The 13708-nt window shown below is 41.0% G+C and overlaps 1 protein-coding gene across 4 annotated transcripts; it reads left to right on the forward strand.

The window, feature by feature from the left end:
• The first annotated feature begins 1006 nt into the window (after positions 1 to 1006).
• On the forward strand, positions 1007 to 13524 carry SCOC (short coiled-coil protein). Of its 4 annotated transcripts, none has more exons than XM_053941417.1 (4): positions 1007 to 1196; positions 10424 to 10498; positions 10599 to 10682; positions 11257 to 13524. In XM_053941417.1, the coding sequence occupies exons 1-4, from the start codon at positions 1133 to 1135 to the stop codon at positions 11397 to 11399; spliced, it is 366 nt and encodes a 121-aa protein (XP_053797392.1). In that variant the 5' UTR covers positions 1007 to 1132; the 3' UTR covers positions 11400 to 13524. The 4 variants fall into 4 exon arrangements, with proteins under 4 accessions (XP_053797392.1, XP_053797393.1, XP_053797394.1 ...); XM_053941418.1 differs by having other exon boundaries at positions 1008 to 1196; positions 10427 to 10498; XM_053941419.1 differs by lacking the exon at positions 1007 to 1196 and adding an exon at positions 9641 to 9715 and having other exon boundaries at positions 10427 to 10498.
• The last annotated feature ends 184 nt before the right edge of the window (positions 13525 to 13708 follow it).

Raw genomic sequence — 13708 nt, forward strand, 5'->3', positions numbered from 1 at the left:
CAAAGTTATATGCATTTTCTTTGTGCATATAAAAGCTGCATATTCTATGTGCACATAGAAGCTGTCTCAGAAGTCCAAGATTACATCCAAAAGTGTGAAAGGCAAACTGTAAATTCAGAGAATTCTCATTGGATAGTTGGCCAGTGCTTCACAGATCTAGGATTTGATTTTTAGTGAGACTTTAGAAAGGCTCTGAATTACAATTAAGAAAAAAAGGTATTTGTCAACACCCTTAATTTACAGTCTTCTTCTGAATATGAAATTAAAAAAAAATAAAGGACAGGTATATTCTGAACATACAACACCCTGAAAATAGTGATTCCACTATTCTGTCTTCAGTCAAGGCTATTTTACATTTTCAAATTAATTGCAAGAAAAAACATTGTGTTCCAGGACTACAAACAAAAGATATTCTTAAAGATATTCTTAAAGTAAGTTGTTTGAGGTGAATTTTTAATTTGTATGTTCAAACTATGTCCAGCATTCTTTAAGAAGCAAAACAAGATGACTAAAGTGGGGTTTTCTTTGAACTTGATTTCTCTTCCTTACTCCTGTCTTCTACCACAGAACATCTGACACTCACTTATATACCTTCACTTTTTCACATTGCCTAATTGGTTTTGATGAAGCTGTTTCACGTAAATAAAATCACATTCCTAAGTATTTGAAGATTGCATTTTAAAATTGCTGCTTCCAGGTCTGTCCATTGCATTTTCATGGACTGTAAGCAACATTGCTTGAACACTAAGTTACCTTTGCTCTTTCCTCTATCAAATACCCCTCCAAGAAAATCCTTGTGCAGCCCTAGAGAAAATAAAGGACAATGATAACAAAAAGCCAGCCAGGATGGATACAATTCTGTTATAGAAAGAACTTGTAATAGCAGCGTTTGTTCAGCATTTGTTTGTCTCACAAAGCAGTGAGAAGTCAGAAACCTTCCAGCTGAACGATTTCCGCAAAAGAGCTCAAGGTTCAGAGGAGAGGCACACAGAGCAAGGCGTGTGCAGCTGCCAATAACACCTGTGCTGGACTCATTAAAGATTTAACCAGAGAAGTCACATGCGCACTTAAAAATGGCTGACAACTGCCATGCTTAACACACATCTCAAAAACTTTGGGAAAAGGCAGAAAAATGGAGTTGCCCTTGGACGAGGAGGACGGCACATTCACCAGCATTTCTTTGGCAGACGATTCAGGTAAGAGACTGCAGTATTCTACTGGTACAATGCAAATTCCACAGGCTGGATAACAGCACTGTGGGAGCAGGCAAGTTTGTCCTGATTACCAGGTACAAGGTATTTTTAGCAAATTCACTCAAGCGAAATTTTTTTTTAGTTGAGTGGTTTGAATAAGCCTTGTGATGAGCTAAGAATAGAGGGTTTGGGGGTTTTGGAGGCTACCACAGTTTTCATATATTAGCACATGGTAGGTAATATACACTCATCATCTGAGCACACAGAGCCTTTCACTGTTTAGAGAGACACTGTTACAGAAATATTTACTCTGCAGTTACTACAATCAAATAAAATACAGATTATGATGTATGCATAATAATAAACCTCTGACATACTCCAGTGAAAACTCACAAGAAGTGATGCAAGTTAATTGGTAAGGGAAATAAGGTGATATTTTAAATCCCCACTATTAAGCATTTAATTGTTTTGAAAGAAACTGCAAAAGCAACGACTGCCTACCCCTCCACCCTCCCCCTCTCCACTTACAGAATAAAAATTACTTGGAAGGGGAAGTAGGAGAGTCCTACAGAGTGGAAAAATGAAGTGAGTTAATATGAATTAATAATAAATTATTTAGAAAGGTCTGGCTAGAGTATCAACTTGATTATGTCAGCATGGCTGCCAAAGAGCTGTGCTAATTCACACTACTAGGGATCTGGAGGGTTTCTCTTTGAACAATACAAGCTGCATTTCCTTCCCCCTTTTTTTTTTTTCTTTTTTTTTTTTATTTTATAAACAATGTTAGTACATGCTGTATTTACCTCCTGTATTAAAAAAAAAAAAAAAAGAACAAACAAAAAAATTCCACAAAGGTAATCTTATTTTTAGAACATAATTTTCTATTAGCAATTTACACAATTCCATAGTAGTATGATGGGGCTGAGCTGGATGTTTGAATGCACTTTGTTTGTACATCATACAGGGCTACTGACACCAAGATGTGGTTGGCCCAAACTATTCTCAAGAAGACAATTTGTCAGAGCTTGGTCCAAGCTGTACAATAATGAAGGGTTCTCCTGACAATGAATCTCACTCGTTTCCTGTAGCAGGGAGTAGGAGAGTAGAGAAAAGGTATCTTCTAGGACACAGTTTTGTGACCTGCTGCACAGCTGGTAACATACCAAGAACAGACAGGGGGGCAGCATTCAGTGGCACATTCGTCTTGTCTTTGCACAGCATCCAGAAGAAGCTGAGTTAGGGATGACTCCATAATATTGGATGGGTTTCAATCTGCTCTGTCTCTCGGGGGGTGTTTTTACCATATGGTTTTCTTAGTCTTTCATGAGATGTCAAGTCTCTTTCTTCAGAAGGCAAATACCCACCAACCTCCTTTCCTGCTCTAACCTCAACACCCTGCAGCTTGGAAAACATTAATACCCACAAGAAGATAGAGCAAGGTTAAAAACCCTCTTATCCAAGCACCAACTGCCGGTGGGTTTTCTAGTCAATTTTGGTATTTGAAGCTTGATATGCAAAGCTAAGCCCTGACAGATGTCACTGCTATAAAAGAGATCTCCCCAGCAACAGAGCAAAGAGGACTGTACTGCACCTCAGAAACTGAGCACTTCAAACCTGCTGGACTCTTGACTGAAGCAGTACAGCCAGGGTCAGAGAAAGCTCATGTTCACAATACAGAGGCTTCTTTAATAAAAAGATCTGCTACCAGTATTACAGTGTTTCCCCAGTAGTGAAGAAGTGGAGACTGCCAGTCCAAAAGTAGAAGTAAAATCAGAATAACTGAAAATAAGTGACATTTTCAGGCAAGCTTATAGCTTGAAGGCACAGAGGGTAAATATAGTAAGATTCATAGTGAACATGATAACCCTGGATCCATTTCTTCTGGCAACACTTGGAGGTTAGAAAGCATAAGAAAACTCCTAAGCTATAACAGGAGGAGACTATGATATACTTTGTAGGAAACAGTCTTTAACTCCCCCAGCAGAATTTAAGACTAATTACAGTAACTCTGGGGCATTCAAGCTAACAAAGACAGTGAGCCTTATGGCTCTAACAGAAAAGACTGGAGAATAACATCAATTCCAGTAGAACAGGGAACCTAAAAGTCTACACAGCAAGAGAGAGAAAAAGATTCCTTAGGATGGACAAGACCAAGTTTGAGCAAGGAGTAAGGAAACTAGGCTTGCAATATGCAGACCCTAAGTGGACTTTGTCTGAGAATGACAATGTTTTACATGCAAGTGTTCATTAATTAATGTCTTGGTTTGAAAAGACATGTGTTTGCTAAGGAAGGCAGGAGCCTCCCTTGAAATGGAAAATGTCAGGTTCTGTGGCAGCATCCATAGTCTGTGGGGCTGTGTCAGGTTCGGGGGGCAGCATCCCTGTTCTCTGGGGTAGGTGTCAGGGTGGTTATCCAAGTCAATCTTCCCTTATCTCTGAATGATAAATAGAACAGGCATATCAGCAACACCAACCACTGTATGATATAATTTGCATTCAGAGAAGGTTTGAACCCTTTGAAAACTGGTGGGGCAGACCCAAAGATTTGTGTGAAGGGTTGGGAGAAGATTTCCCCTGGGGTCATTTCCTCACAGGAGGTACCATTAGGAAAGTAACCCCAAAACCACACAGTTAGTGTGTGATAGCCCTGAATCCATGTGCCTGCCTGGAAGGCAGGAAGTTAAAAGTTAAAAATCCATTAATTCCTCACCTTATTAACTCATAAAGCAAACTGGATAACAGCCACAGCAGCCTTGGTTATAGGAACCATATTTAGATAAGGGCCTGCAAATGGGAGAAATTTAGCCACAGTCATGTGCCACCCAAATCAGGGTAAGTTAGACCACATGGTGACACCTAGCAAGGCTTCTATATCCAGCACACAAAACAATGAGGTTACTCAAGAACTGTTATTCCTTTTTTCACCCTTTTCTCTCTATGCCCTTGGGCCCCATATTGGGCACTAAAATCTGTCTTGGTTTGAAAAGACAGATGTCTGCTAAGAAAAGCAGGAGCCCCCCTGGAAATGGAAAATGTAAACCCCCTCCCTCCAAACTGTCATAATTTTGAAATTAAGGGGCTCTCAGGCAAAGATATGGGAATAGGAATAACAGTTCCTTACTAGGAAAATTAAAATACAAATGCAAGAAAACCACTGACAGAGTCAGAATACGACCTGACACCCTGTGAGTCAGGGTGTTGGTGGCAGTCCAATTGAAATGGTGGCTGCAGCCCTCCTGCAGTGACAGATGTGGTTCTGTTGGAGCAGGGATCAGTAGAAGGGTGGAGTTTTCCTCTGAAAGTCCAGTGGTGGTATAGATGGGCCTGGTCTTCCTCTGGGAATCCAGTGGAGAAGAAAGCTGTTCCTCTGGGAATGCAGTGGGGAAAGGCTGCCTGTGGTGTTCCAAATCTCTGATTATATCCAGTTGGGAATGCTTGGCTCCTCCCCTGGGTGGAGCATCTCCCAGTGGGATGATGTAATTGTATCAGCCATGCAGTGACACTCACTGGCCCAGTAACAGAAGATATTTCCCAGAGGGAGGATGGGTTGTGGAAGAGATAAAGCAAACTGCCCCACCTGGTTCTAACAGGCGGCCCAATGAACAGAAGGTAACTGCCCCACCTCTAACAGATGGCAGTAGCATACACACCTTGCATTTGCACCCTAAGACAAAATTAAAATATTAAAATATTAAAAATACATAATTTAAATATTAAAATATTTTAAAGGCTCACAAAGGCGCACTGGTTTTAGTGAACTTAAGCACATTTGTTACTGCATAAGGTTTTCTCCCCATTTCTTAAAACATACTGGAAAGATACTAAGAAGGCAAAGTAGAACAACATGCTATATATGTACAATCTGAACTATAATCAGAATACAGCCTTCATATCAAAGTTTCCATGGTACAGTGAAAAGCCATTGTGTCAAAGCAACAGGGGTTACTGAGCCTTCTCAACCAAGCACAAGCCATGAATATTTAATAGCTATTGCTCTTTCAAAACAACAGTGTCTTTCTATTTGTTAACTATGCAGGTATTAAAAATAAAATACTTCCATTTAAATTAAGACAAACACAAAATGGTAGCAAGATAGAAACTTTCCTCTGGAAAGTATTTTAATAGCAATATTATCAGCACATGAAATCAAGCAAAACATATGAAATTATTTTCAGCTTTAATGAAAGAAATATCTTTCAATTTAGAAACTCAAAGCACTAGATAAAGTTCCCTCAAAAAATGACCAACCCAAACAAAAGCACAGAGGAAATCAAACCAAAAGTAAAAGAAAGCAGTGAAATGTTGTCCAACATCTGCAAAAATTTCTTTGTACTTCCAATCAACGTTGAATAAGCAGATCAAGGCCCTCTTTACTAACTGAAGAGTACCTAGAAATTATCTTGCTCTTTTTTCAAATAGGCTTTACAGAAAGCCAGCATTAGTGACTACATTTCTCATGTAAACCCATCCTTTTAAAAGCAGATACAAACCCTTAACTTACAGAAAAGACAAAGCAGTTTTTCATCTAATTAAGTTACCAGTAAAGCTTTATGGAACCTTGCTAAATATCCTTCCACAAAACCTGGTGGCAAGCCTATAGCTGATGATTACAAGGAGGATCAAACAGTAAAGAGGATAATGTTATGTAATATATGTTGGTATTCACAGCTCAAAGCTGCAAAGAGCTCAGTTCCTCAGTCTATTTAAAAATGCATTTTTGTGGAGTCAGTAGAAACGAGAACTTTTGCACTCATGCTCTGTCTTGCAAAGGATAGGATGCAGCTATATGTTGGCTATATAACTCTATGTAGCTATATGAAGGCAGGCCTCTTCAGGGATAAAAAGGAATTACAACTTACTGAGGCTTGCTTTTTGTAGACTTTCTGAAAAGACTGCATTTTTTTCATTCCAACTGTATGCTCACAGGTTACATCATCTGATGAGGTCCCATTCTCACTCAGACCTAAGGCAAAACCAAGACATACACAATAAGTAAGGACACGGATGAGTTAGAACAATATAAGCCAAAGTATTTGCTCGTTTTGTATAAATTGATTTAGTTGGAAAAGGCACAATCTAAGAAGTAATCAAATTCTGCATTTAGCAGAAGACCCCAGTTGTAAATTTGCTCAAGAATATGCACTAGGCTACAACAGCTTTTTGAGGTTACTCTGAAAGAGTAATAAGAATTGCAGAGAATTTGATGTAAAGCAACATACATGAAAAAAAAACCCAAACTCCTCAGAGCCTGTTACTTCTGCAAAGAAACAAAAGAATGAAGATTTGATGTAAAAGGCCTTGAGAGTTAGCAATGCAAGGAAAAAGACTTAAGCCACTTGTGTTCCTTTCTTTTTCTCTGTGGCAGTAATTAGTCAGAGGAGCAAACAGTATAGTTCAAATAGCAAAGTCATCTCAGCAACAGGTACAATGCCTTCCTCTGTTAGTGAAGAAAAGGATACATTTCTATTGTAGTGGTGAACAGTGAAGCCTCTGTCATCAGTCAGCTTGTGCAGGCGCCTCTGCTGCCTGGAACATCGCCAAAAGGGAAGTCAGAGGATTGTTGGTTTGCACTGTGTGCCATGGGAAAAAAACAGGATGTAAAACAGAGTTTTAGAAATAAAATGTCTGAAAATGTTTGTCATTAGCAGCAATGACTGAGTGAGTGCAGAGCAATAAAATCCTCTCCTCTCAGTTTGTAACTTTACCTGTATATGAATTCAGGTAAACTAGTAATGATGCATTTTATCCTAGGGAGGTTGTTTTATTTCAAGCAAAAATTGCTCTTTCAGTGAAACTGAATAAATTGATTCCTTTTGCCAGTGACATCAGCTACTTTTAGAAACTCTAACTAGAAGTTAGGATACAAGTAAGTATAGTTAGCTGCATTTCCAAACTGAAAGTTGTTCTTATAAATTTAATATAATGGCAATATCATAAATGATTTAACCAAATGCCTTAGAAAATAGTCTGTAGTACTGCCTGGGGTTTTTGTGACCCAAGTGCAGGACCTGTCAGCCCAACACTCCCACCCAGCTTGGTGTCATAATATGCATAGGTGCATATTATGCATCCTGGGACACATTCTGTGTTATAAAAGGAATCTGATTGTTGGGGATACTTCCTAAGTCCCTAAAGCTTTACACTTAAAGTGCACGAAAATTTTAATTTGTAACATATTACACAATGCAAGACAGGTGAGGTATAGAATTTTAAAAGGCAGTAGATAAATCATGTGGTACGTTAAGCTTCTGGTTTCTTGGTTGATTTCTCATACAAGAATACTTTGGGCTGCGGATCTTTATTCCGTGATATATTTGATTTGGGCATTTTCGCATTTGTGTTTTGAGTGTGTGCATGTTTTTTGTTTGTTTAAAAGTAGTGGTGTACTGGATATTTAGAATTCTGGAGTTGCCTTCTTTGCACTGGAAAACAAAGGAAGTGTTAGGAATGCAGGTCTTTTTAAGGGAACGCAGGATGATCTAGGCATTCTCTCTGTGGTATTTGCACCCAGCAGTATCAATCCAAACCTTTTGGTCCCTGGACCGTTCAATGCTAACCTCATAACACACAGCACTCTGTAGATCAGAAATGTCACCTGCTTTCTGCTGATAACCCCTCTGCAATGCCAACAGTGGAAGCTCAGAACAGCAGCTTTCTCTAGAGGAGAACCAAAAAAACCTCCCATAGAGGTTGACTTCTGAAAAGGTGTTCATCCTGGTGCTCATGCTCAGAGCTCAGAATCAAAAGAAACCACAGCCAGGCAAAGCAGAATGAACCCCAACGGTACAATACTGAAAAGGAAACAGCAGGTAAACCAGCAGCTCTTGAAATAACTACTATCTTAGCTACAACAGCACAGGAGCCAATATGTCTGGTTTCCATTCTGTCCTGTATTTTAACATCAAGGATTTCCCCCTTTTGCTCATTTTGGGACAGTTTTGACAGTAATCTCCAACTGTAAGGCAGCAAGAAAAGTGGAATTTCTGCAGCAGAGAGGTGTGTTTCCTCAAGATCAGCCCACAATAATTTCCCCCCCTCTTACAGTATAAAAACACAGCATGTTCTTCACCAGATAAGCAAGCTCTCCATCCATTTGTACACACCTGGAGAATCTGGCAGTATTTTTTTTCCCCTGTTAATGCAAGTGCTGGAGATTGTCTCATTAGAAAGAATTAGGAGAACCTGCTGATTGCCAGGCTTGGCAGTGCAGCAAGCAAGATCAAAACAGTGCAAGCATCTGGCATTTAAAAAAGAGCGATCAAGGAAACTTTCCAACAAGCTCCTAAAGCCCAGCCACCACCTGAGAGGACTGCTTGAAAGAAATAAGGAGGATTGCTGTGTTGAAAATGCCCTTTGTATAGATGTTTAAGTAAACCAGCTAATGGAACTAGAGACAAGCTCATTTTCCAGTACAGATGGATAGCAAGGCTCTAATTGCAGTACATTTTCAGACTTTGAACAGCATTCAGTCTAATCTGAACTTACCTGATTGTAAGGTTAAAAAAAGTAATTGACACAATAATAATAGTGTGGAGGCAGCCAGAGGATGATGTTAGAAATATACATTTTCTGAAGTGTACTTAAAAATACAGTAGAGGGCTCACTTCCCAAATGCCTTTATCTTCCTGAGTGTCTGCACAGCACTGAATTATTTATTTACAATTAGATACATTACAGCAATTTACAGATACAATATGAATATATTTCACTGCAACATATGGTTCAAACCACACAGTAGTACAAGTTACGCAGCGCAGTCACTTCAGTGAAGCCGCCAAAATTAGCTCAGGTCACGAATGTTGTTCATTCCTTTGCCGTGGCTCGTAGGCTGTGCTATGGCATCAAAGCGAGGACCCTGCGCAGCGTGCTCTGCAAGGGTTATTCCCTCCAGAGCGCCAACAGTGACACAGGAGCGTTGTTTTGGAGCTACCGAGCCATCCGATGAGAGCAACACCGCGAAGTTATTGAGCTTCTCGTGTGATGCGAGCTCAGCGCGGTGGGGCACGGGGCTAAAGCACAAGTTTCTTACTCTGGCCGCTGCGGTGAAAAAGGGCAGCTGGGCCAGGCGTACGCGGCACTCAACTGCGGCAGGGAACACCCGCAGGACTCCGGCTGGGAGGCTCCTTTCTCCCAGAGCTCCACGTAAAGCAGCTGGCAGTTAACAGCAGCCACACACGCGCTGTTTTCTCGCACCTCCCTCAGGCTCTACCTAACTCTGAAGGGGTTCCACACCAGGGAAGAAATGCCTTTGCTTAATCTCTTCCGAACACTATGCAGAGCGACCGGCCGCTGCTTTGAACGCTGACGGATTGATGAGAAGCACTACCTTACTCGCCGTTCGGCGGCATGCGGCGGGAGGCGCCCGCGGCAGCCCGTGAGGGGGCACAGCGGCGCCGGGGGCGGGAAGGGGCGATGGCGCTCCCGCCCCGCCCCGCGCGCGGCGCAGGCGCGTTGGCAGCACGGAGCGGGCCGGGCCGGGCCGGGCCGGGCAGAGCCCGCGGGAGGCGGCGGCAGCGGGGCAGGTGCGGGGCAGGTGCGGGGCAGGAGCGGCGGGAGGGAAGGAAGGAAGGAAGGAAGGAAGGAAGGAAGGAAGGAAGGAAGGAAGGAGGTGCGCGGGGCCGACCCGGGTCGGCAGTGCATGGTGGGGTGTGCGGGCAGGGCCGGGCGCTGCCGTGACCGCACCCGCCCCGTTCCGCAGTTCGAGGCGGGGATGGGAACGGGCGGGGTCGGGGGATGCGAGGGCCCGAGGCGGACGCCCCCGTCCCGCAGGCCCGTGCACTGGCCAGGGGTGGCGGGGGGACAATGCAGAGCCATTCGGCTTCGGCCTTCAGGAATAGCCATTTCTAGAATAACCCATTTCTAGAATAACCCATTTCTAGAATAACCCATTCCAGAACGGTCACAGCTGAGAAGGCGGCGATTACATCATTGAAACGGTGATGTTTCATGCTTTGCAGTAATCTAGATCAGTTATTTTTGTAAACAGAGACATAGCTACTCAACGAACCATAGGTATGTACGGCATGAGGCCATATATAAAAATATATAGGAAAAATATGTTAAATTCTCCTAAATATATAGGAAAAATAATTAAAGAATGGTGAAGAAGGTTGCTCTGCCTTAGGCTAAAGCACTGACCCTTCAGAATTAGAAAAATACATCTAAAATTCAAATATAATGGAAGTTCCAATAATTGCTGCCTCCGTTTTTTTGTTTTTTTTTTCTTTAAGCAGAGTACCGCTCAAGAAAACTCTCCTCAAAAGTGGAAAGAGCTCCTACCACAATGATGAACGCCGATATGGATGGTATAAATTCTTAATGTTCTCGTTCTTCATTGTTATTCTATTTAGTATAATTTCTAACTGTTAACAGAGGTTGCGTTAAAACTCTCGTGTTTTATTGCAGCTGTTGAGGCTGAGAATCAGGTGGAATTAGAAGAGAAAACACGGCTTATTAATCAAGTTTTGGAACTGCAGCACACACTTGAAGGTTAGCAGCTTGACATATCAGATTTTTTACGAGTACACGGTAATAAGCAAAAGAAGAGAACCTGACTGTTCTGCCCTTAGTCACAGTGTCCAGAAGCATGTCACTTAAATGCAGCCGAAGGTACGAAATCAGGGTCTTGGAAATAGTTTTTTTTCCTTCCTGTTTATGCAACGTTACGCTTGCTCGACCTTAGTAATACACAGCAAGTAGAATGGGTGGTACAGCTAATATGTCTGTGCTTATTAGAAGACACACATCTGAGGCTGCTCATTACTGAACTCTTTGTTTCCAAGAAATTTAGCTTGCAATAGCTTAGTTCAAAATGTCGAGGAAGTAATAAACTTACAGACCAGCAGTAAGTTTAACGAGTTGGTCAAAATACTGTACTACAAAATAATAGAGGAAAAATGGCCTTTAGGTAAAAGATGAGTAGGAGAATGCTTTATAACATAATACCCCCTATGGTAATGTTTTCTGGATTAAAGGTGTGACTAGTCTGATGTAGGCCCCTAGAACGTATTCATTATTGTATGCAACAGTATCTAATATTTTTCTTAAAATATCACCTTCACAGATCTCTCAGCACGAGTAGATGCTGTTAAGGAAGAAAACTTGAAACTGAAATCAGAAAACCAAGTTCTTGGACAGTATATAGAAAATCTGATGTCAGCATCTAGTGTTTTCCAAACAACTGACACAAAAAGCAAAAGGAAGTAAGAGTTGATTCACAGATTATGTCATTGTATTGCTGCTGGGGGTTTTTTTGTTCCGTTTTAACTGGCATAGGCTACATAAGCTAAAATACTTTAGTTTGTGGCTTACTGGATTCTCAAACATTATAGACTTTGGTAATAAACTGAATTAAGAGCATTATCATGAACAGGAGACAGAAGATTGTGTATTAAGATTGAGCAATGTGCAAATGTAGTGTAGATAATTACAAAATTTTTGTATTTGTTTTAAAAATGACCATATCTTGTTAAAAAGAAGATTAGATTGTCAGGTTAAACAAAGGTCTCTTGGTACTCTGAGGTCTTAGGGTAGATTTCTTGACTATATTGTGTTACAATATTGTGTTGAAACCCCATTTGATAAAAATATGCCAAGTTTATTGCATCACTTTTTTGCACCTGAGATGTGTTTACTGCGTAGGACTGTTCATAGTTCTGCGAAACAGAACAAAAACCTATAAACCAGTTAAGCATTTCTGTGAAGTAGGAACAGTATGACATTGTTTGCAGGGCTTACTTACAGAAAAACACCTCAGATGTTTTTGGGAAGGGGGAAGGTAAGAGGAGCATCAAGGGTAAGCAACTTATCAGGGAAATAGCAAACTGATGCAGTATCAGATGTAATATGTACGCTTGAAACTATTGCTACTCTCCCATTTCCCTGAAGAATGCCCATGCACATCACCACAATGCATGATCTTCCTGAAGTTCTTCTGTTGTGTGATGCAAAGTTAAGTAAAAACCAGAGTGATAAACTTTGCAGAAGGAGGTCAGCAATGCTCCTCACGCTCATGAACAGCCTGCAGTGAGGAACTGAGAACAAGTCTTTTCCTTCCCGCCTTTTACTTTCCTCCTGCAGTGCCAAACTTGTCTTTGCTTCAGGCCTCAGAGCAGCTGTTTTCCTGTCTCACAGCCTACACTTGTGGTGTGCTTCTTGAGGCACTGCATAGAAACATCTAAGGCAGAAGGATGCCTTGGGACAAAGGTGGATTTTGCCTCTCAAAACTGTGCTGCTCTGAGCAATGCCTGTTGTCAAGGTGCTGTTTTTTCCTGTCTTGGATGTTAGGTTTTGTAGGGGAGCTCAGCCCAGATTATGGGTCTGAGCACTTCCCACAGAGGCAGCATGTCCAGCATAATCAGTATTAAAGGAGAGGAGAAGCTGAAATACAAACAAGTGTGTAAATTTTAGCAGTACTTAATTGCATCTGTTTCATCTTGCCCTACAGCAGCACTGCAGACTTACTTATAGGATGTTGGCTAGGACTGAGTTGTCGCTTCAGCAATGAAGCCATTTTACTTGACCTTTTAAAAAGAAACCACTACTTCAAGGATCTCTCTCAAGCATGGTGTGAATGAGTCAGTGTAACAGAATAATAAATCCCTCTCAAATCCCAGGTTTCTTAGCAGCTAGGTATTGCTGTGTCTCAAGTGTAAGTTGACATTGTGAGGTTCCCCCCTCCCAAAGGTGAGGTTTCCCATTTCTCCCCATTTAAAATGGTTGTACAATGCTCAGTGGAATCAACAAAGTCAAAAGACTGCAAACAAAGCACTAATAATACAGTCTTGAGGGATGTTTACAAGTCTGGGTCAAGAAACCCAATGATGAAAAATGGATGATACCATTTGTGTCATGAGGTCCTTGTCAACACCTAAAATGAATTCTAATCTTCTGTAGAATACTTTCTCACATTACTGGAACTCTAATCCAAGAATTGCTAGCAGGTAGAGTAGATCACATGGCTAGTCCAGAGTTTGAGCATTAAAGGAAGAAAAATCACCGCAAGCACTTGACTGCTAAAGATTGCATTGCATTACAGCCATCGTAGCTTTAAAGCCATGTCACTGCTGTCTCCATCTGCACTGTAGATCACCTGGTAACACAGCATGCGCTTGATAGACTTCAGCAATTCCCAATATAAGGTAATTTTAAAATCATAGGTTTGTACTGTAGATTGGATAGTGGTATTTTATCCATCAGTATGTATACAGCAGTTATTTCATCTCCATGCCATTTTGCATCCCACTACTGTGGCCTTCATTTAATTTATGAGCATTTTAAAGATGTTGTATTTCTGACTTTACACCAAATAAAAACTTTTCATTTGTCTCAATTAGTTTGGTTCAACATTTGTAAACCCTAAAACTTCTCATAACTATCTGTAGTCAAAAGGTGAAAAAAACAGTAGAGTTAGTAATCATCTTAAAGGTTTCAACAGAGCTGAATTGTCTGAAAAAACAGATGTAATTGAGATTAAACCTGAGGTAATGAATCTGGTCTTAACAAAGTGTCACTTC

This window comes from Vidua chalybeata, chromosome 4, assembly GCF_026979565.1.
Source record: "Vidua chalybeata isolate OUT-0048 chromosome 4, bVidCha1 merged haplotype, whole genome shotgun sequence".
Lineage (NCBI taxonomy): Eukaryota > Metazoa > Chordata > Aves > Passeriformes > Viduidae > Vidua > Vidua chalybeata.

Excerpts from the sequence above, each read along its gene's own strand:
- SCOC (XM_053941417.1), top strand. The coding sequence starts at position 1,133 with ATGGAGTTGCCCTTGGACGAGGAGGACGGCACATTCACCAGCATTTCT. Across the intron at positions 1,197-10,423 it reads TTCTTTGGCAGACGATTCAG|CAGAGTACCGCTCAAGAAAA; the intron begins GTAAGAGACTGC and ends TTTTTCTTTAAG. Across the intron at positions 10,499-10,598 it reads GATGAACGCCGATATGGATG|CTGTTGAGGCTGAGAATCAG; the intron begins GTATAAATTCTT and ends GTTTTATTGCAG.